This window comes from Cryptomeria japonica, chromosome 3 (genome assembly GCF_030272615.1).
Source record: "Cryptomeria japonica chromosome 3, Sugi_1.0, whole genome shotgun sequence".
NCBI classification, from domain to species: domain Eukaryota; kingdom Viridiplantae; phylum Streptophyta; class Pinopsida; order Cupressales; family Cupressaceae; genus Cryptomeria; species Cryptomeria japonica.
The window spans coordinates 837,282,465-837,307,059 of record NC_081407.1 but is presented as its reverse complement, the minus strand read 5'-3'; the positions used below and the strand labels follow the sequence as shown (position 1 = coordinate 837,307,059).

The window sequence follows — 24,595 nt, the reverse complement described above, 5'->3', positions numbered from 1 at the left end:
TAGAAGGGTTCTTAACAACTTACTTGTCACATCCTTTTCTTTAATATTTCCTCCTGCTCCTTTGATTTGATTTACAATCTCCTTTAGTCTTGTACTATACTGGGTTATGTTCTCACCTTCATTCATCCTCATAGATTCAAGTTGTCCTCTTAAACTATCAACTTTTTCTCTTTGAACATGTTCATCTCCTCCATATACAGATATGAGCTTAGTCCACATTGCCTTTGCATCATTGCAGCCTTCTAGATCATTAAACTCAGAATCGGTCAATGTAGATGTTATTTCAATCATTTCTTGAATATGTTCTTGCTTCGCCTTTATCTCTTCCATAGTCAATGGATAGGTGCTCAGTGCAACAAAATCATTCTCTAGATAGTATATAGCATATTCTCCAACTCTTGATAGATGTAGCTTCATCCTTTTCTGCGATGTAGAGAAACTTGACTTATTCAGCTTAGGTGCATACCTCTTATACATCTTTGGATCTTTAACTCAAGTGCCTTTAAACTTTCCTTTCGGAGTCCAAAGCTCTGATACCAATTGATAGTTCTGATACTTAGTATAAGTACAGATCCAATAGCCAACAAGATGAGAGGGGGGGGGTGAATCATACAAACTCAATCATCCATAAAAACATTAGATTCAACCTCGATAACATATACATCAGTCATATAACCAAAAACTGTCAAACATGCAAACTCAAAAGCATATGAACAATATAAACCTCATAACACCAAATTTAACATGGAAACCCAAATAAGGAAAAACCACTGTGGGATTTCGGACCCACTAAGAAATATACTCTTCTAGAGTATGCTCGGTTAAAAGCAAATCTTGTTAAAGATTACAAACACATTGCTAGATGTGACCCGGTTAAGGGATTTCCCTCAGATCTGTTAGGATCTTCACTTTGTAAGAAGTGACCTTTTCAAAGGATTTCAAACACTCAATCAAAATGTCACCTTGTTAGAGGATTTACATATCAGACTGTTAAGCTCACTCGGTTAAGAGATTTCCTATCACTTTCACAAAATAACAGTAATACAATCTATCTGCAACTTCACATCTAAAATGCTAAAGCAGATTCCTATTTGTTCAATACAATCTAGACATAGAACTAATCTTGTCCATCTCCTGGGCATCAATACTCTGTTATTCTAATAGGTCTTTAAGCTTCTGTGCTCGGTAATCACTATGTAGCATCCCTATGCATACACTTGCCCACATACATTGTCTATCAACAATTTCCTATTTATAAACAATCTTCTAACTGCTTAATCTCCTTGATCACATTTCCCATGATCAATCATAGCCATCAGATCTTCAATCTTGTCCAAGTTCATTGTATCTTTCGATCTAAAAACATTTTACCCCACCTTGGAACTTGCACATTCACCTTGGAACTTGTGTTAGGGTAATGCGGTTCACTCTAAGCTGTAGATCTTCTTGCCAACTTTCCATTGCCTTAGATTTGTTTAACAAACTTCTTCCATGGCTTGCCAATCATTGATCCGCTCTAGCTCATCAGCTTCTTTCATTAAATATCACATGTAAACATTTAATGCATTCTGTTATAGCTCGGTTACAACTCGGTGAATACTAAACTTCACTCGGTAGACATTCTGTCTTTATTAACCGACTGCGATAACCTTAGGGTTTACCGACTAGGTTCTTTCCTTCATAACATAGTATAGTATTAACCTTTACTTTTTACAACATATGTATGATGTTAAAACAATATAAAACATCAAGATCTCATCATTGTCTGACTCAGTAGACTTGCCCATTGAATAACTTATCCCCTTATTCATCATATTCTTTCATGTGTCTTTACCGACTCCTTTATAATCTTCATATCATATTTCTCAAGATATGGCAACATCATACTGAATTAAAAAATCAATTTCTTGACATCAATGATAAAATAATAATATCAAGATAGTAAAACATCTTCAATTATTTATGTCCATAATCATCAACAACCTTCTCAATATCCTTATAATATAATATTGCCAAAAGGAGGTTTAGAATAAGGAGGTGGGACACTGTGATAGGTAGGTATGGGAGATGATTGTGCAACAAATGAAAGACTCATAGGAGGAGGGATGAAGGAATTATGATTATAGAAATTCACCCTTGACTAAAATGTGTAGGTATAACATTTTGTGTAGAGGTTTCAATGATGTTATATGTAAAGGTAGGAACACTAGCCATAAGAGTAGTCATAGGAATGGAATGATTAACTTGACTAGGAGGTTGTGTATAACCAATGACTTCAAAACAATTCTTCATAGACATAATATTAGTATTAACAATATGACCAATACCACACAACAAATCAACACCAAGTTTATCACTTTGAACCATTTATTTCAATCTTTCAATTAATGGTAGAGCCTCACTTTTTGGCTAGTGTTGAATCATCCACGGTTGAAGATTTCCAAATTGATTATCAATCTTTTCTAATTGGTCAACAAAAACCCTAGTTAGTGAATTATCCACATCATGAGTATCAGAGAAAGAATTAGGATAAATAGGGTCATTTGTAGGATTGGAAGAACCACCAACATCCTTGTGGAACAAGTTATCCAAATTAGGCTCCATCTCCTCAGTAATTAAACCTTGGGATGCCTTACTCCTACAACTTCTTTTCACTAGGATATTATAGGTTGGACTAATAGTATTAAAACTCATGCACAAAGGAGAGAAATTTGAAATTTGGAAATTGAACTTTTAAATAATTAAACAATGTAAAATTTTGTAAAAATGATTGTTGAACTAATTATGCAAAATGATTTGTGATTTTGGAAAGAAAAATGCAATACACTACTAAATTAAATTTTTAAAATTAATATATATATGAAAAATGGAGAGCGAAAAAAAGAAGAGGGTTTTGCAAAACGGAGATCATGAAGTGAAGGGGAGGTCAGAGGCAATATTCGGCGATGACAAAAGAGAAATTCAAACCATCGATGTAAGTGAAGAAATAGAGGAAGACATTAATTTTTTAAAGGATTTAGCAATCATCTGTAGATTTAATAGCCCAAGAAGGGATAGGAAATCAATAGAAAGATGGATCGAGGAAACTTGGAAGACGCTGCAGATAACAAAATTCATGCCGAAAGGATTCTTCATTGTGGTTTTTGCTTCGGAAGAAGAACGGCAAAAGATACTGGAAGGGGGATTATGGACCATGATAATAAGCCGCTGTATATCCAAAAATGGTATAGGAACTTCAATCCATTAAAAATGGAGCCCTATGAGAAGCCAAGATGGATTCGATTGAATAATCTGCCAATGGAATATTGGTCGGAAGAAGCCTTAGAAAAGATAGGCAGATCAATGGGAACCCTAATGGAGATAGACGCAAAAATTGCGACTAGAAATGTGTATTTATATGCAAGGATGAAATTAGCGGCAGTCAGGAGAATTCCACAATTGATAAAATTGAGAAGTCATGATATGGAATGGTTACAAGCGATCGAAATAGAGGAGGAGAAATATTTTTGCTCTATATGCGAAAGAAGAAACCATGATTCAGATAAGTGCAGAAATAACAAAAATGAGAAAAAGGTTTGGAGGGTAAAACAAGCAGCGGGAAATAAAAAGTCAGAAGAGCTACTTCAAATAATAGTTAGAGAACAAGTTAATGAAAATCTTGATAAGAAACAGAGTGGGGTGAGCCAGGAGGCGGAGGGAAATAAAAAAAAGGATCTTGAAGAGAAGGCATGTAATTTAGAGTCAAATTGTCAAAGTGATATCGGGTTGGAGGTGTAGCGTCCTAAAATTGCGATACTTGCAATTTCGACTGCATTTAGGTCTTCACGATGGCGATGCAACGTTAAACCTGAATGGAGACCCCGAAACTTGCTTGTGACATCAAAAACTGCATTTTTCTGCACCTTGGCATGATCCCTCCTTGCACCCTGCTGTCTCGGGAGGTGGGACCATGGCGCCTAGCGCCCTGGTCCCTGGCCCTATTTTGGGTCCCGTCTCCTTTTGGGCATCGAGTCTTTAAGTTTGCAAATTGGAAAATATTATTTCTAGGTCGGCCTAAGGTTGGGAAAATCAATCTATCAGCCCTAATTGACAAGTATATAAACTACTTTTCCTCTCCTAGAAAGGGAGGAAAGAGGAAGGAAATAAGTAAGAGCAAGACGCGGAAGCAATATTCAAACATTCAAATATTCAAGCATTCAAGCATTCCTTCAAGCAATTAAGCATTCTAAGTCTCCATTCAAGGCTAAGTGTTGCATTCAAGAAAAGTATTCAACCATTGAAGAGGAGATCACATACAACATACAACATACAACATACATTACACCTTCGCATGTAAGAATACAAACATTCTTACAACAAGGTATCAGTACTTGTTTACATTATAAACATTTACATTTACAGCATTCTCATTTCTTGGTTAATTCCAAAATCGGGGTTTGACCTAAAGGCAAACCCCTCATCCCTAACCCCCCAATCGTCCTCTCTTTTCTGTGTGTAGGTTGCAGGTACATGGCTGTAATTGAAGATCTGGAATCCTTGTGCAGAGACGAACAGATCCCCCTTCGTTTCGCGGATTTTTCGGAGGACCGTGTGCATGCCGGGCGCCATCATCCTATCAACTTTCGCTCAAATTTATAGAACGACACCGTCTCGACATTTTACTGCTAATTCCAGGTCTACAGCTTCATCCCATATCCCTATCTCTGTTTATAAACAAATCTTTCCTACTTTACATGCATTCCTAGTTCAATCATTCTATCTACATTTCTTTACAAAAGAGGGTATCCTTGATGTCTTAACCCTTGAAACTCATTTAGAATCCAATCCTACATTGTGTGGGATTGGATCTTGTGGGTTTCAACCCCTCTTTTGAATGTAAAGTCCCTCCTAAGTGAAAACCATCAACCCTAGTGACCTCCCTTCTCTCTCCTCGGAGTTGGGGAGGGGAGAACGACTAGGGTTAGATTTTTCTGCTTTACATTTTGGTGAACCTGATGTGAACATCCTGATTCTGATTATTCAGGGTCAGATCTAAAAAATTTTCTCCCTTAATTACATTTCCATGTTTGATCTTTTGCAAATTTTAGAGGCTAATTGCATAAAAAACCCTAAAATTTTCTTTTTAGTAATTAAACTTGTGGAATGTTTAATTGTTAATGCTTGTTTCAGATCTACCCTTCTATTACAAATTATCAATTCATATTTGTGCTTTAATTCTGAAAATTAAGTGGTTAAGTGTCAAAACCCTAATTTTTAAAACCTTCTTGATTCAACCTTTGACTGATAATTTCACTGATCAAAACACCTCCAAATCGGCTGTAACTTTGGATTCCACAACAAAATCACAATATCTCTCATCCCTAAAAATTTGGAAAAGAGTTGCGAGGACCGTGTGCACCCCAAGCGCCATCGTCCCCGACATTTTTTCTGAAATTTTGGGAGCTAGATCTTACTGTATTTTTCTGCTAAAATCCAGAATTTTGGCTGATTTTATCAATTTTAACACTTTCAAAATTACAGTCAAAGTTGGTCTAGCGATTGCTTGGATTGAGGCTTATAATCATTCAAAAATTGTTGAGATTAAAATTCATATCAAAATTGTGTTTCTTACAGTCCTAAATCTGAAAAGTGTGTTGGCATTCATTCGAAATTTCAGTGCTTTATTCAAATTTTTGCAGTTTGTGACTTTTGAAATTAAGTGTTTAAATGCAACAACCTTGATTTCCACTTTCAAAATTGAATTTTGCGTGAAATTGAGTCAATTTTTAAAATTTCAAAACTTGCATTGCTTTTAGTATTCCCTCTAAAATCATAAAATTCAAAATTTCAGTTTCCCCCTCTTTTTCAAAATTCAAATTTTGCATTATTCAACAATCTTGGTAGGGTTCAATTTTGAGATTGCAACTTTAATTTGGTCTATCTACAGATCGTAAAATCACTCAATTTTTTCAGATTAGCTTTAAAATCATCATAACTTTCATCCCTAAAAATTTTGAAAAAAGTTGCGAGGACCGTGTGCACTCTGTTCGCCACGGTCTAGGACATTTTTTTCGAAATTTTGGGAGATTGTCTAATTGTATTTAACAGCTTAAATCTAGGAGATTGGCTGATTTTATTGAAATTTTCTACCTCTAAAATTAAAAATCTTCTCTCTCTCTTTAGTGCATGAGTTTTACAACAATAAGTGCTACTTACACTATTCCCGTTAGACAAAGCCTTAGAATTAAGTCCTTCCAATGTTTAATTATTGAGGAGATGGAACCTAATTTGAATGGCCTTTTTAACGAGGACATGGGTAATTCCTCTAATCCTCTTAATGATGAAGAAGCTCTCCATGAGGTTTTTGTAGTACAACTTTCGAAATTGGATAACCAATTTGATGATTTTTGACAATGGATGTCTCAAGAATACCCTGATAGTGAAGCTCTTTCATTAATTGAGGGTCTAAAACGTATGGTTCAATGTGATAAGAATGGAATTGATATTTTGCATGGTATTGCACACATTGTGGATTCTAATGTGATTCCGATGAAGAGTTGTGCTGAAACTTTAGGTTATACACAACCTCCTACTCAAGTCAATCATTCTATTCCTTTGACAACTCCTATTGCTGGTATACCTACTTTTACATCAAACATAATAACTACTTCAATACAAGACATTCCACCTATGATCACCAGTCATGGCGGCAATCCTTCTTCTTCAATCAACCCTCTTCCTTCATTCAACCCAACTTCTTCATTCATTCCTTCAATGAGCGTTCCTATTATATCTCCACAAATAAACATGACGCAAGGGAGCAATTCATTTAACCATTCCATTCCTCCTTGTAGTGTTCCTCCTTTCCAATCATCTCCTATGACTAACTATCATAGTGCCCCACCACCTTACTCTCTACCTTCTTTCAATAACATAATACCTCCATCACAATCTAACACGTCTAATATGAACTCTTCGACTGAACCGACCATTAACAATCTTCCACAAACTGTCTCTTCTTTACAGCAACAAATTGCCTCTATGAATCAATCTAAGTTTAGTGTGCCCACATTTGATGTCGCGAGTCCACTTTCTCTTGACATTGTCCGAGCTATTCCCCCTAAGCATATTGAAATTCCGCATTTGGAGCTTTATAATGGTAAGGGTGATCCTCTAACACATGTTAAGACCTTTCAAACAATATGTACTGATTTTGCTTATGACCAAAGGTTGCTTGCAAAACTGTTTACTAGAACATTAAGAGATAAAGCCCTACAATGGTATTGCTCGTTGCCTTCTTATTCTATTACTTCTTTCGAACAACTTGCAAATGCTTTTATTCAACAATTTCAAAACAATATAAGTCCTAAAGTTACTTTGAATGATTTAATGCATTGTAAACAAGGTGTTAAAGAAAAAGTGACTGATTTCATTAGTAGATATAAGCATTTGTATGCTCAAATTTCTTTTCCAGTACCTGACAATGACATTCAAAGAATCTTTATTTCTAATTTACAAAAAGATATTAGAGAAAAACTTCTGTTTTCTGAGTTTACTTTGTTCCAACAGTTGTGCGCAACTCTTCACAATTATCAACTGACTGTGAGTCAAATGGAACAAGCAAATCCTATGGCTCCGAGTGATAAGGGTGATAGTAGTCAACAACCATTTGGGAAATTTAAATCGAATAGAGAGTCAATTAAATTCAATGAAAACATCATCAACAACAATGTGAATGCAGCATCAGGTGTGCCTCCTATTTCTAAGTTTTTCAAGAAAGAAAGAAAGTTTACTCCTTTGAATGAATCATTGCATAGTATTATGAATAAGTTATTGGAACAAAATGTGCTTACTTTTCCTCCTATAAGGCAAATAGATCCTGCAAAGATTTATTCACCCTATTTTGAGAACAAATCTTTTTGTCAATTTCATCGTCAACCTGGGCATGATACTGAAAAATGTTTTGCTTTAAAGGGTAAAATTCAAGATTTGATTGATAATAATACTATCTCTGTTTCTGGTGTGAATGATAAAGGCAACACATCTGTAGCTCCTCCTAACCAAAATCTTCAGATTTTTACTGATCCATTACCTTCTCATACCTCTAATGCGATTGATACTACTGATTCCTCTGTCTCACCTAATGATCTCGTGTCTATGACTCCAAATGTGATTAACTTTGTGGAGCAGCAGAAAATCCCTAAAGAACCTTCCATCACATTTGATTCCAGTGAAACTATTAGGGCACCTGATGGTCCTTTATATATAGTTGCAAAAGTCAAGAATACACCTTGCCGTGGAGTGCTTATTGATCCTTCTTGCATGGTTAATGTCATTACTGAAGAATTTCTTTTTACTTTGCAATTGAATCAAGTGATCTATGATGAAACAAATGTGGTTGTGAAATTATTTGATGCATTTTCTTCTCCTACAATTGGTTCTATTACATTACCTATTGAGGTCCATAACAAATCCCTTGATGTGAGCTTTTCTATTCTTCCATCTTCCGAACAATTTCATGTGAAGCTAGGTTATCCTTGGCTATCTTCCATGAAAGCTATTGCTTCTCCTATTCACAAGTGTTTGAAATTTCCCCATAATGGTGAAGTTGTTACTGTCAATCATAGCCTCTTTAAACCAGCTGAAAGAACTTCTAGCATTCCTATTGATTACTTTTGGCCTAAACAATTCCAATCTCTTCCACCGCGAAGTGATCATCTTTTCAAATCTTATCAAAAGTGGAAAAAAGATATGATCCTATCTCTAAGTGAACCTAGAACACCCAAACTTGACATTCCTATCGTTCTTGAGAAGGAAGTTCTTCCTTTGAAAGATAAAACCAATGTCTTTCCTCAAGAAGATTTCCAACCCATCCCTATGAATGTGACTATGCCTATATCTAATAAACTTCCTAAAAGTAGACCTATACCTCCTCGTCATGATGGGCTTGGTCTCCTTCCTAAACCAAATATTCCTCCTTTGTATGGAGCAACTCCTCCTCCTTCCTCTTATGGAGAGATGAGACCTTCCTCTTCTCCTATTATTCAACCTAAGAGACCACAACCTAAACACCCAAGTGATAAGGATGGAACATTCCTCCTCCTCAATCTCCTCAGCTTCCTACTAAGACTAGATGAAATCGTTCTGCATGTGAACACCAACGAAAGCGTCATCTTAGAGCTTAGGCAGCTGGTTCTCAAACTTTGCAATCCCCAAAAACACCTTCAGCCAGTATTATTCCATTTTCTCCTCAGCCGAAAATTGAGCCAAAATCTCCTAAACATAAGATGTATGATGGTCTTGATCCTGTGCGAGTTAAAGATCCTATTTTTATAAATCTTGATGATGAAAATGTTATGCATGATGAAAATGTTACTCCTGTTCATTCTGATAGTGAATATGAATATGTTGATGTTGATAACCATTTATCTAACGAATTTTCTAAAGCACTTATCCTAGCTCCTAGACAAGAACAACGTGGCTTGGAACATGAACAGAGCCCTTGTTTGGATCTTGTGATAGCTCCATCTGCTGTGTTGGATGTTCCTCCTCTAGCGTGTTTCCTATCTTCCCGAAATATTGATCAGCAAGATCAGGGGGTAGATGACGTGCTGGACTAGTTTCATTAGCATAACAGACTCTCTCCTCCTCTCTTGATCTCTTTTGTTACTTCTTCTATGTATTATTCTCATTCTTCTATTTGTTGTCCTTAGTGTTGTCTACTTGAGGATGATGCAAAGCATTGAGATCTCTTTTGGTCTCTCTCATGTTGACTCAAAAGACACATGTGTTCCCTTCTTCTAGGTGACCTTCCTTGATTGGGGAATGAAGAACAATTATGCATACATACATATGATATACATGAATTATCATATAGCATACTGACCCCGAGGAAAGCGAAGTCACCTTGTGCTTTGTGTTTTGTGTCTATTATCCTTGGGCTTATCTCACACTTGGGGGCTAAATCCTTGTGATAACGTGCTCCTTTCCTTTCTCATTCCTTATATGTATCACTACCTTAAAGCAATCACCCCCAATGAGGCCTGTGTGATCGCTTTAACGTAGGGGGGCATACATCCTGTTCATATCTCTTCAAGATACTTGAAAATTTCTTCACAAATTTAACTTTGCCTTGAAAATTTTTGATATCTTTCTTGCATGACTCATAGTGAGGGAACCTTACTACTAACAGTCATGGTTCTCCCTCGTGATCTTCCCTTTTACTTTGTCAATCGAAGTCGTAAGATCCTTAGTCCACTAGGGGCTTGGTGTATCTTGCCTCCTTCACGTGGTGAAAGTTTTTCAATGTTGTTTCCTTGTACTTTATCGAAACTATTGGCGTACGCTTATACTCCCGCTAAAGTGGGGGCTAAATGTAGCGTCCTAAAATTGTGACACTTGCAATTTCGACTGCATTTGGGTCTTCACGATGGCGATGCAATGTTAAACCTGAATGGAGACCCCGAAACCTGCTTGTGACATCAAAAACTGCATTTTTCTGCACCTTGGCATGATCCCTCCTTGCACCCTGCTGTCTCGAGAGGTGGGACCATGGCGCCCAATGCCCTTGTCCTTCAGGACTATGGCACCTAGCACCTTGGTCCCTCAGGACCATGGCGCCCAGCGCCCTGGTCCCTGGCCCTATTTTGGGCCCGGTCTCCTTTTGGGCATCGGGTCTTTAAGTTTGCAAATTGGAAAATATTGTTTCTAGGTCAGCCTAAGGTCGGGAAAATCAGTCTATCAACCCTAATTGACAAGTATATAAACTACTTTTCCTCTCCTAGAAAGGGAGGAAAGAGGAAGGAAATAAGTAAGAGCAAGACGCGGAAGCAATATTCAAACATTCAAACATTCAAGCATTCAAGCATTCCTTCAAGCAATTGAGCATTCTAAGTCTCCATTCAAGGCTAAGTGTTGCATTCAAGACAAGGATTCAACCTTTGAAGAGGAGATCACATACAACATACAACATACAACATACAACATACATTACACCTTCGCATGTAAGAATACAAACATTCTTACAACAAGGTATCAGTACTTGTTTACATTACAAACATTTACATTTACAGCATTCTCATTTCTTGGTTAATTCCAAAACCGGGGTTTGACCTAAAGGCAAACCCCTCATCCCTAACCCCACAATCATCCTCTCTTTTCTATGTGTAGGTTGCAGGCACGTGGCTGTAATTGAAGATCTGGAATCCTTGTGCAGAGACGAACAGATCCCCCTTCGTTTCGCGGATTTTTCGAAGGACCGTGTGCACGCCGGGTGCCATCGTCCTGTCAACTTTCGCTCAAATTTACAGAACAAAATTGTCTCGACATTTTACTGCTAATTCCAGGTCTGCAACTTCATCCCATATCCCTATCTTTGTTTATAAACGAATCTTTCCTACTTTACATGCATTCCTAGTTCAATCATTCTATCTACATTTCTTTACAAAAGAGGGTATCCTTGATGTCTTAACCCTTGAAACTCATTTAGAATCCAATCCTGCATTGTGTGGGATTGGATCTTGTGGGTTTCAACCCCTCTTTTGAATGTAAAGTCCCTCCTAAGTGAAAACCATCAACCCTAGTGACCTCCCTTCTCTCTCCTCGGAGTTGGGGAGGGGAGAACGACTAGGGTTCGATTTTTCCGCTTTACAGGAGGAAGATGAAATTTTTGAGGAGGACGAAGATAAGGATGAATTAGAGATAACAGACATTAGGAATATAGGCCAGTCAATGGTTATACTAGTAGAGAAAGGGATTAGAGGTAAAGATCGAAAATCTAACAAAATGAAAAGAGAGGAGGAGGCGGCTGAGAAAGGATTTCTTAGTGTATCAGAATTCTTGAATAGGAAGAGTACCAATGGAGTTAATAGCTCCCTTGGGAAGCATTGAGGATCATCACATGGAATGTCAAGGGCCTAGTGGCCTCTGACAAACGCTGAATGTTAAAATGACATTTGGCAAAGATTGCGAGTGATATTGTATTGATTCAAGAAACCAAGTGTAGTAGTGAGGATAGCGATAAGTGAATTAGGTTTTGCAAAGAATGGAATGGTATCTTTTCACCAGCATTTGGAAGAGCGGGTGGACTGGGGATTCTATGGAATCCCTCCTCAGTAAATATTACAAAAAGTTCTGAAGGGAAGCAATGGTTATCTTGCCAAGTTCAGCATAGACTCAGCAAGCTGGAATTAGAACTTTGGAATATTTATGGACCTACTAATTCGTAGGAGAAAGAAAAGCTATGGGAGGAAATTGGAAATTGTATAGCTAAGAATGGGAATAAGAAAATTATAATAGGTGGAGATTTTAGTGTGATCTTGGAATTAGTAGATAAGTGGTGAGGCATCAGGAAAGTAACCAAGGATATATTAGATTTTAGGAATTTTATACAAAAAATTGAGGTGGTGGATTGTAAGCCAACTGATGGTTCGTTTACATGCAACAACAGAAGGCAAGGACAGGATAATATAGCAGAGAGATTAGATATGTTTTTGAAAGGATCTTATTGGGAGGAAGCAAATATAGCAACTACAGTCAAAACATTGCCTTATAGTATTTCAGACCATTATCCTGTACAAATAGAAATTGGCAGCGAAATTCAGAGGGGTAGCGGTTATTTCAAATTTCAAAACATGTGGTGGCATGATGGAACATTGATAAATAACTTGGGAAAATGGTGGAAACAATGCAACGATATCAAAGGTATGCCAAGCTTTCGATTTACAAAAAAAATGGCTTTCATAAAAAATCAATTAAAAATATGGAATAGGGAGGTTTTCAAAAACATATTTTCTAAGAAGGAAAGAGTTGAGTCCCAATTGGAAGCACTGAATCCTAAAATTTTAAAACATGGAATGGAGCAAGAAGATTTCCAACAAGAAAAGGTGTTGAAGGCTAATTTAGCAGAGATTTTAATCAGAGAAGAAATTTATTGGAAAGACAAAGCTAGAGAGTTATGGATCAAGGAAAGTGATAAAAATACAAAATTCTTCCATGCATCGGTCAAAACAAGAAAGGCCCAAAATACAATTTATGAAATCAAGAATGAAGATGGTAAGGCATACACAAATAGAAACAGCATTGGATAGGCTATGGAAGCTTACTTTAAACATATTTTGAATGATAAGGAAAGGAGGGAGGATATAGGTCCTGAAAAGATGTTAGAAGCTTTGTCGTGGCTGATCTCTGATAGGGATAATCAGATGTTGTTGGAACCATTCTCTGAGGAGGAGGTTCGAAGGGCAATATTTGGGCTTCATCCTGATAAAGCTCCAGGGCCAGACAGTATGACTGCAAGATTATTTCAGAACTGCTGGGAATTCATTAAAACAGACTTATTGGAAGTATTGGAGCAAGTTAGGAAGAATGGGAAATTTGTTAGAGAAATTAATAATATAGTTTTGGTACTGATCCCTAAAAAAACAAATCCCACTTCATTTGAGGAATACAGGCCAATAGCTTTATGTAATATGCTATATAAGATTATCACAAAGGCACTAGCAAATAGATTGAAAAGAGTATTACCAAATTTGATTTCTACAGAACAGAATGGTTTTACTCGAGGGAGAGAAATTATCGACAGCATCATTCTTACAACTGAAACATTACATACAATCATTCACGATAGAAGGAAAGTGATGGTGATTAAACTTGACATCTCTAAAGCCTATGACAAAGTTAGATGGGAATTTCTAATAGAGGTAATGCAAAAGATGGGTTTTCTCAAAAGTGGATAGAAATCATAAAGGTATGTATAAGCACTCCTCATTTCTCAGTGGCAATTAATGGTTCTTTATTTGGTTTCTTCGAAAGTCAGAATGGATTGAGACAGGGAGACCCAATATCTCCTTTTCTCTTCGTTATCATGGTGGAAGCATTAAGTCGATATATAGCTAAACTTTGGGTGGAAGAAGTATGGAAGGGGATTAGAGTTCATTCAAAAATTCAATCAATTACACATTCACAGTTTGCAGATGATACCACACTGTTTGGGGAAGCATCTGTATGGGAGGCAAGGGTAATAAAGGAGGTTCTGAATTATTATGCCAATGTGTCAGGACAGCGAATTAACAATAAAAAAGCTGAAATTTTTTTCTTCAATACAAAGAAGGCTGCACAGACAAAAATCGTAAAGTTGCTTGGATGGTCAATCGGCACACTTCCAGCAAAGGATTTAGGAGTTCCTTTGATTGGGGGGAAAGCAAAAGCTGAAGTATGGGAGGAGATGATCACTAAGTGTAGACAAAAGACTGAGGCCTGGAAACATAAATGGCTTGCTCTTCTAGGTAGAATTATGTTAATTAAAGCAGTATTATCAGCCATGCCAATATATGCAATGTCAATTTTTAAATTATCCTCCAAGGCAATACAGAGTCTTGAAAGCTTTTTCAAAAGATTTCTTTGGGAGGGAGCGAAGCAGGTTAAGAAAATACCATTGATTGGTTGGGAGACTACTTGTAGTTTGAAAGTGGATGGAGGGGCTGGACTCAAAAATCTAGAAATGTAGAACCTGGCACTTGGAGCAAAGTTAATTTGGAAAATATACCGCTCGCTTGAGAAACTATGGTGCAGAATTATACAAAAGAAATACTTAGATAATGATGATCCAGCTAGAGTATTAACTGCTATTGATAATAATGGAGGGTCTATAATTTGGAAATTTATGAAGGAATGTAGATTTATTATAACTGACCATATATCATGGAAGATTGGAGATGGGAAAAGAGCCAAGTTTTGGGAGGATTCCTAGGACGGGCATGAAAGCATCAGTAAAATTTTTGGAGATAAGGAGTGGATCAATGAGGCCAAAAACATATATGGAGAATTTGTGGCAGATTATGTAAAAGAAGTTTCCCATGGAAATGGAATTTACGAATGGAAAGCTATACAGCTGAATAGTATTGATAATAACGATTTAAGGAAATTAGTAGAAATCTTAAAATGCAGAAGGATTGTTATTAGGGACAAAAATAATGAAATAATTTGGTGTGTGGCTAAGTCTGGTGAATATTCGGTTAAACTGGGATACCAAATACAAGAAGTCATCAGAAAGAAGTGTGATTGGCCATCTATGTTATGTTGGAATAAACAAGTAGCCCTGAGGGCAGGAACATTTTTATGGACTTCTCTTCACGAAAGAATATTAACAGGTGAATGATTGAAGATGTATGGGATACAAGGACCTAGCATATGCATGCTATGCAAGCAAGAAGAGGAATCAATCAACCATTTATTGTTAGATTGCCCCTTTGCCAAACAGTGCTGGAATTGGTTAAGTAATAGTCTAGGCTGGGTGAGCGCCAGTGAGATCAATTTTTAAAAATGGATTACAAGTTGGCCTATTTTGTATCAAAAGTCTCTATGGGGTTCGTTGTGGATTATTGGGCCCTCAATGGTAATTTGGCAGATTTGGAAAGAAAGGAATAGAAGAATCTTTGAGGGAAAGGAAAATACAGCAGAAAAAATTATTGAAAAAATAAAAATCAGTATATGCGAGGTGGCAAATGCAAAGGCTTACAATAGAAAAATTGAATATATAAATGATTGGGACAAAAAAAATACAGATGGAATGGAAATTGTTAATCCCACCTAATATAAATGTGATATCAAAGCAGGTAAAAAGGGTGAATGCGTTTTGGGAAACTCCAAAGAGGGGATGGTACAAGCTCAATTTTGATGGGGCAGCGAAAGGTAATCCCGGATGGGCAGGCTATGGAAGCATATTAAGAAATGAAGATGGAATCATTTTGGGAAGTATAGGAGGCAATATGGGTGTAGCTACCAATAATGAGGTAGAAACTTTGGCTATGGTTAGGGGTATCAAATTTTGTGTTGACCAAGGATATAGCAAGGTGGAAATTGAAGGTGAGTCACAGATAGTTATTAATGCAGTCATAAAACAAAAAACACCAAATTGGAAGTTACATCAATATTTGGATGACATAAAACAAAATTTAAATCGAATACAACAGTACAAGATAACTCATGTATATCGTGAAGCAAACAGAGCTATGGATCAGCTGGCAAATGAAGGGATCATTGTGGGAAAAGGGGTAGAGGTAACAAATTGGATGGATGGAATGGAGAAATTAACGAGATTGTGAAAGAGGATTATGATACTTTTAGAAAAAAGAGAAAGAAAGGAATCAGATAGGAGATTGTGAATGGTATAATTGGCTTTCTGCTGCAGCTACGGTTCAGGTGGTTGAAATTGGAGAGAATATAGCCATTATAGTTAATTATTTAGGGATATAGGAGTAGTAAAGCAGATGTTTAAGGTAGGGCTGGCATTAGTTGGTCCATTTTACACTATCATATGTAATGAGGAATGTAATGTATGGGAGTTATCCCCCTTGGATAACATTTATTAATAAAAAAAAAAAAAAAATTTAAAATTAGGGCTTTGTGAAAATAACCTCTTAATTTTTAAAAATTATCTTGAAATTGGATCTAAAATTGCAAATTTTAATTTTAATAAACATTAACAATCAGATCTGAAATAAATAATCTAAAATTAGACAACCCAGAAGCTCTTTTTTAAATTTACAAATTAGGGTTTTTCAAATTAAACTTTTAAGTGAAATTTTGAATTTTAAACTGCATAAATACTTATATTTGGGAACATGAATCGGAATTAAAGGTGTTTCATGTTGGGTTCACCAAAAATGTAAAGAGGTGAAAAATTAGGGTTGCAAACATAGAAAGAGTAAAACCACTAATTTTTGCATAGGAACCTTTACGTTCAAAAGAGGGTTTGAATCCAATAGATTTAATCACAAAGCAGCAAGGATAAGGACCGAAATTACTTATTGGATTCAAGCAGTGATTTTTTAAACCTCTTTTGTAAGTTGAATTCTCAAAATTAAGAAAAAGTGCTTAAAATGAGAATTAAAAAACAGACCTAGAAGAGTGCTTGTAAGTTGAATTTTCCCTACTTCTATCGGACCGATTTCCCTCCATATTATCCAATCGAGATTTGTGGGCAGCACCCCCAAGATGCGGTCAACGAATAGCGCCCCTTGTCGGGTCTAGGGGCAGCGATATTGAGTTGCAAGGGAATGCTGGTTATAATTATCTTCTTAACTACCTTGAAAAACTAAGAGAAAAATATTTTAATCAAAACTAGTAACCACCTAGTAACCAATTAAAAACAAAATAATTATGAACCTATATATAACCATCAACGTCATTAAATATAATATTATTAAAGATTTATTGTTATTAAATATATTAAAACATATAGTGGCATTGACGTAAGGTAATAATTTGGTATTAAATCAATGCTTAACACAATGGTAATATAAATCTTAATAATAATGACCTGATATTATCAAAACATAGTATGAACAAAATACTCCTTGAAACAGATCTGCTCTTGAGGAAGAAGAATTTTTCTTGAATTATTGAGAGGGATGTCTTGTATAATATAGTCTAAAGGCATCTTAACTCAAAACACATGAGAAAATAGGTTCATAATGGGAACAACCTAGTGAATTATTATTATCCTTGTATGTATTTAATTTTGAAGAATTTCTCTTGAATTATTGAGAGGGATGCCTTGTATAATATAGTCCAAAGGCATCTTAACTCAAAACACATGAGAAAATAGGTTCATAATGGAAACAACCTAGTGAATTATTATTATGCTTGTATGTATTTAATTTTATTAAATATGTAGCACGTGCACACTTTGGAAGGAAAAAAACCCTTAACCTTGCTCTCGGGCACGGGATGAAACCACCTACGGGGTCCTAGTTCCTAAAGGACTTTAGGCTCTTTGGATTCTTAGGTAGGTCATGCAACAACTCAAATTAAATAATTATATAAAAATTAAATTTAATATATTAAATAATTATATAAAAATAATAATTGATTAAATTTTATTTTTTATATAATTATTTAATATTAGAACTAGGTTAATTATTTAATATTTTAATCAAAACTAGTAACCACCTAGTAATTAATTAAAAACAAAAAAATTATGAACTTATATATAACCATCGATGTCATTAAATATAATTTTATTTAAGATTTATTCTTATTAAATATATTAAAACATATCGTGGCATTAAGCTAAGGTAATAATTTGGTATTAAACCAATGCTTAACACAATGGTAATATAAATCTTAATAATAATGACCTTACATTATCAAAACATAATATGAAGGTGCCTTGATGTAGTTTTCTACTCCTTGAATCAGATCTACTCTTGAGGAAGAAGATTTTCTCTTGAAGTGCTGATAATGCTAGACAAGTAAGGCCTTAACACTTGGCAATAAGATGTTCACATTTCTAGTCAGATTTGACTTTATTCTAAGCACTAAAATAGTGGTTTTTGAATCACCTTCTATTATGATTGAATCGTACCCTCAATATTTTGCAATAGAAAAGCCATAATGAGAGGTTTCCACCTATACAACACTTGAAGTCTCATCCCCAATTTGGTCACATAGTCTAGGACTAGATTGCCCCTATGGTAATGTATGATCCCACCCCCACCCACCTAGCCTAAATTTCCTTCAAAAAAACTATCAAAATTCAATTTTAGCCAACTAGAGTTGGTGGGGGGAAGGGGAGGGGTGGCGGGTGGGGGGTTGGCATTTAATAGAATTTATAAAGCGAATAAGTGGGGATATCAATCTAGAAAGAGAATTGATTAAGGTCATTTTTTTTACCAATCTAGCAATCCAGCCTCAAGGGCAAAAGAGAATTTATACATCTTTCAAAATAACTTAATTTTTTATTTCACATTAATAATAATTGCATTAGCTAGAGTGTCTCAGCTGACCTTCCTTTCCCTAAAGATTTTATTATTGATTTCCTTCTAAAGTCTCCACCCAGCATGAAAAAATACCTTCCACCATAGTTCTCTAATAAGTGGATGAAATGAAGGAGGAGACTAGCCAAAAATACAACCCTTTAAATCCCCATTCCAAACCCACTCAACAAGGAATGTACAAGAAATTATTTGTTTAACATTCCATGAGTAATTTAGTGAAACATAATATGATTTTAATACTTTCTTCTTTGTTCTCACATAAAACACACCTATTGACAAGCCAGCCACCAGAAAAAGTAAACCTTCAAAATTGTATTTGATCTCCAAATGATGGACTAGTTGAAGAGAGGGGAACGAGATAGAGGAACTAACTCAAACCCAAAACAAACTGTGTACTTGTCATATTTTGATGAAGTCTAGATCAACCTATCTTCAACATCCAACCTAAAAAACCTAAAGTTATTAAGGATCTTGAGAAGATCAACAACAACCATATTCAAATTAAGATCATAGTTAGAAGGGTTCAAATTCCACTTAGGCAAAGAAGAACTAGGGACCTAGTATTCACTTTAACATAAATACCATACCTTTCCATTAAGGATCCTTTAATGGCTGAAAAAACTAGATGAAACTCCAAAAGGATAGGGGACACCCAAGGATCTTTCCACAATCTAATCCTAACACACTTACCAGCTTGCCATTGAATACCCTAAAAGAGAATATCTCTAGTTTTTATAAGGTTATTCCACACATGAGAACCCCTAGGAAGGACCTCAAATATAAAAAATCATAGTTATCCCTTCCATCAAGGTACTTATTTTTCATGACAACTGACCAGTCCACATTTTTTGAAACAAATCTTCGTGCAACCTTAACCATGACAATAAGATTGAGTGGGGCTCCCTAATGTTGAGACCACCCAATCTCTTATTATAACAGACTTTCTCTGAATCAAGGAGGGACATTCTATTTTTCTACTGGGATATGGAAAAGGAAGAGGTGATAAATCGAAGTACTATAGAGGGAATCTTTGACAAGCTGCAACTTTCCAGCACTTCTTAATAGAGCACCTTTCCAGAAACCCAGTTTCTTGTGAATCCTTTCCAAGAGTCTGGTCCAGACTGACTCCTACACTTTTCTAATAGTAGATGGTAAGCCCAAGTAAGAAGATGGGATACTAGTAATCTGACAACTAAGAATCTTGGTACTACGATTTTGGATATCATGGGGGACATTCATAAAGTAAAGAGCACTCTTATCCAAGTTAATTTTTGTTTTGAAGCACTAGCATAATATAACAAGATGGAGTACTAGCCTCTAGCCTCCTCCATTGAAGTTGATCCAAGCAATAGGATATCAACCATAAATTGCTGATGAGAGATAGCAAAAGGGTTGAAAGAAGGTTTAAGCCTTTTAAAGATTCCCTAATGAACACTCTGGTATGTTGTAGCCTAGGACATCAACCATAAGTATGAATAGATATGGGGAGAGAGAATCACCCTAACTCAGACAACTAGAGGAAGAAGAATGACATTGGGGAGCACCATTGACTAGCACTGAATACGATGGATTTTTAATACAAGACTCAATTAATTTTATGAATTTTCCTCTAAAACTAATTTTTTTGAGAACCAAGGAGAGAAAGGGCCATGAGACCATATCATAAGCTTTAGAGTTATCCAATTTTAAGGCATACCCTCTCTTCAATTATTTTCCATAGAATGAAGGGGTTCATGAACAACAAGAACAACATTCAATATCTAATGGCAAGGAACCAATCCCTTTCGATTAATATGTGAAAGGCTTGATATGATTGATAAGGAGATCACAAAAGTATTTATACATAGTAGAGGCTCATTGGTCTAAAATCAGACATGCAATTGACACCCAACTTTTTGGGAAGTAAGACAATAAAGGTTTTATTTATCTCTTTCAACACTAAAGCTGAAAATGAAAATGATCTCATAGCTAGAATGATGTTCAGACCCACAATGTCCCAAAATCCTTGGAAGAAGAAAGGGGGAAACCCATCCACACCTAAGGATTTAAGGGTCCAAAGGAAAAGACTACCTCTTTGACTTCCTTAACAGAGAACTTACACTCTATAAAGTAAAATATGTTGGGTGAATAATATTAGAATAGCCTAGATCAACCTATCAGAAGCTTCAAAAACAAAAGGGTCTTGAGGAGGCTAGGGGTGGAGCAAACAACAAAAGTGAGAGACAACCACTCTACTGATATCCTTGTCCTTCGAGTAGGATATACCATCCACTCCAATCAATTCTTGGATTATGTTTCTTCTTTTGTGTCTACTAGTCGAGTGGTGGATAAATTTGGTATTCCTATCACCTTCCTTCACCCATTGTACTCTTGATCTCTATTTCTAATAGAGCTCTTCTTTGACAACCAAATTATGAAGGTTTGCTAGAAGGATTTTCCCCAGCTTTCTTTTTTCGAGCAGGCCCCTAAGACCTCCATCTCTTCTTAAATAGAGTTAATCTGATCCTTCGGGGCCTTCTTTTGCTAAAAGATATTAACAAAGGAGGATTTACTCCATGAATATAAGATATTTACAAGGAGATTTGGCTTGTGATAGACTCTAAACATGGCAATACCTTGAATCCCAATATTCCACCATTGGGCCATAAGGTCCTTAAAGTTAGGGAAATGGGTCCAAATAATCTCAAAGTGAAAGGGGAATTGAAGCCTTGGACCAACAAAATCCCAATGAACCAAGATAGGACAATGTTTCGGTCCAAAACATATTTGGGAGGTGAGATCATAGCACCTAAGAATATTCCATGTGGATGAAATCACACACCTATCCTATTGCACCTGGAGAAGGTTATCATTTGAATAGAGATCGGACCATGTATAATTCATTTTTTCCAAATCTAGATTACATAAGCTCCCTCTAGACAAAAGTTCATGAGCGTCCTGTGTACCATTTGAAAAAATCAAGAACACCACCTAATTTATCCAAAGAGAATAGGGGGAATTGAAGTCCCCCATAACAATCCAATTAGAGTCATGGAAAAACAACTAATGAGAGAGAAGGTAAACCCAAAGATCTCTTATCAAAACTGCATTGCTAGGAGCATAAATATTCATGACAATATATTTCTCACTAGCTAGCTTATCTAAGAGATCCACAATCTTGAAGCCTCTATCTTGGTTCCTCGCTATTCAAACAAGATTATGGGGTTTCCATAAAATGACAAGGCCCCCAAAAGAACCCTTTGTGCTCATAAAAAAAGAATTTGAGAAAGGCCAAATGAAAATTCAAACCTCGAGAAAGGCCTCCTAAGCCGCATCTAACTGCCTCACTCCCTTAACTAACTTCCTACCAACCTTTTAGATTATTCTATTTCATCATGTTCTTTCATCCATGAAATTTGAGAACTTTTAGTTTTCCTATTGTACATACACATTCTTTTTTATTATGGTGGTAGAGTATAGATTGTGTTATCTTGATTATTTATTGTGTGATTCTTCTAATCACGTCCCACTACACTAAAGGTCCATCTATAGTCTTTAGTTTAACATAGCGTTTACACTTCATATGTATGGAGATATCATAACTATTTATCTTACTTTTATTCACTTAAATTATCTTTAATACCTAAACTAAATAATACCTTTAAAAAAATGTAACATAAAAACTAGAAACTTCACAATAAATTTTTTTTTAAAAAATAACTCTTAATTTTTTTTATATTAATCTTTCAATTTTCACCTAAATCAATTTACACTAAAAATCATTTTCTCTAATTATTTTGTGACTTTCCAACCCATATGATTTTCTTTTGATACCCAAAATCCCAAACCGAAACCTACCTCTTAACTCGATTAATTTTTATATGATTGACTCGGCCGTTTCTCTCACACTCCACCCATCTCCCTTGTATATGTACCAGTGAAGGTGGATTTAGCTGAGTTACTCAGCTCGGTGAGCCCTCTAGGGTTTTTTAAAGTAACCTACCCAAGTCTCAACCCACAACCTAAGTGGTAACTCATTTAGTATTGTTATTATATTTTAGAACTCTTCTCTGTCATATAATAAAAATTTATTGACTTTGCCTTCACCATTTCTCTCCGACTCCCTCGCTCGCGTTCTTTCTGCTTATTTATACCTCCCATCTCCTTTCTCTTCCTACCATCGGCTTTGGATTTACCTTTCATACTCAGCTGGGTGAGCTCTTTAAGTTTTAGGGTTTCAGAATTTAGGGTTTAGGGTTTTAGGGTGACCTCTCTCTGGGCCGGCAGAATTGGGTGAGAATTGAGTGACCGCTCAGCTGGGGCGGATCTGATGCTGGGTGAGCTCTCTAGGTTTTAGAGTGTAGGGTAACCTCTCTCTGAGCTGAAAGAACATAATGGATCGTGGATCTAAAGCAGGTAAACCAACTGGATACTTCCGATTTTATAGAATTAATTGGGTAGTTCACATCTAGTTTTTTCAATTCGATACGATGTTGTAAATAATTCTATAGTTTTGGATTTACCTGAGATACTAAGCTGGTTGAGACCTCTAGGGTTTTTTAAAGTAACCTCAGTTAGGTTATTTCAAGTTTAGGGCCAACAAAACATAATGGGTCACGGATCTGCAACAGTTAAACCAACTGGGTACTTGTGATTTTATGAAACGAATTGGGTTGTTCTCATGTAGTTTTTAAAATTCGGTACAATGTTGTAAATAAATCCATTCTTTTGTTTTCTTCAGATTCAGGCTTATCAGATCCCAGGATTATCATATCTGCTAGGTCTGTGGAGAGTGCAAGCTGTAGATGGAAGACAAATGAAGCTCAAAAGATAAGATTGGAGTCCATTTTCGCGAGTGGAACGAGAAATCCATCTTTTGAGCAAATAAACCCCAATTCCTGCAACTGGTTGCAAAATGCAAATAGACTATGTGAAAGTACACCTCAAGTTTTCAAGGAGCTCTTCTACTGCTTGCGCTCTCCACGACACTAGCAGATCTGAGCAAATAAACCACACTTCTGCAGAGCTGCAGACCCATGGTGCTGTGGGAGGCATGAGCGTATTCTACTGGTTCCAAAATCCCAGTGCGAGAAGGAAACGGCAAAAAAAAATGAGTATAAAATACTGTGCATTGTCTTTCGAATTATATCTTCTATGAATAAGATTACGGCATCTTTCTGAACAATATATATTAATATGCAGGAAGAGGAAGTGGATAGTGGAGCTCGCTGGGATTCATTGTTTGATCAAAAAACTGGAATCAGTTCATTTGCATGCCGATATGTGAGGGTGCTGGCATTCCTGCAAAACTGGTTTATCTTTTGTGTAGTGTAGGGTTTCATAAACAAAGTCTGAAAAAGCACATAGTCTATATTGCTGTGATGCTACAAAAATAAGATACGTTTTGAGATCATGTACCACATGCATAGTTTTTATATATGACATTTTCAATCTTTTCATATATGGATTTCGGATAGATTTCGCAAGGTCGGATATGTTGTTCTTTTAGCTACTTGAATGAAACCCTAGCATTAGGGAATTTGGTGAAAACAGAAAGAAATAGAACAGTTTAGATTGAAATAAAAAATTTAAGCTGAACTGACAAATACACCCTACCTGATTAGTTTATTAAGCATAAATTCATATACTGCGTGGGTTTTGACTTATTGTATGTTACTTTGTTTAACATTTGTTTGCCCAAATGCATCTCATATCCCTTGGTAAGCTCAGGCTCCGATTCAATGCCCTCCGCGGCCACCTTCCCCCTAACCTCTCTCATTTAGAATCTCTAAATTCTATTTGCAGGGCAATCTGTATGTACAGCTGTGTACTCACAGTTTCAAATTCAATCTCAAGTC

The 24,595-nt window shown here is 36.1% G+C and overlaps 2 protein-coding genes across 2 annotated transcripts; both read left to right on the top strand.

Annotated features, from left to right (window-relative positions):
• Positions 1-3,072: 3,072 nt before the first annotated feature.
• LOC131033619 (uncharacterized) lies at positions 3,073-3,777 on the top strand. Its single transcript, XM_057964866.2, has one exon. It carries the CDS (start codon positions 3,073-3,075, stop codon positions 3,775-3,777), a length of 705 nt encoding a protein of 234 aa, XP_057820849.2.
• An 11,765-nt stretch (positions 3,778-15,542) lies between these two features.
• On the top strand, positions 15,543-16,082 carry LOC131874396 (uncharacterized). The gene has a single exon (XM_059217748.1). The coding sequence runs from the start codon at positions 15,543-15,545 to the stop codon at positions 16,080-16,082; it is 540 nt and encodes a 179-aa protein (XP_059073731.1).
• Positions 16,083-24,595: the final 8,513 nt, after the last annotated feature.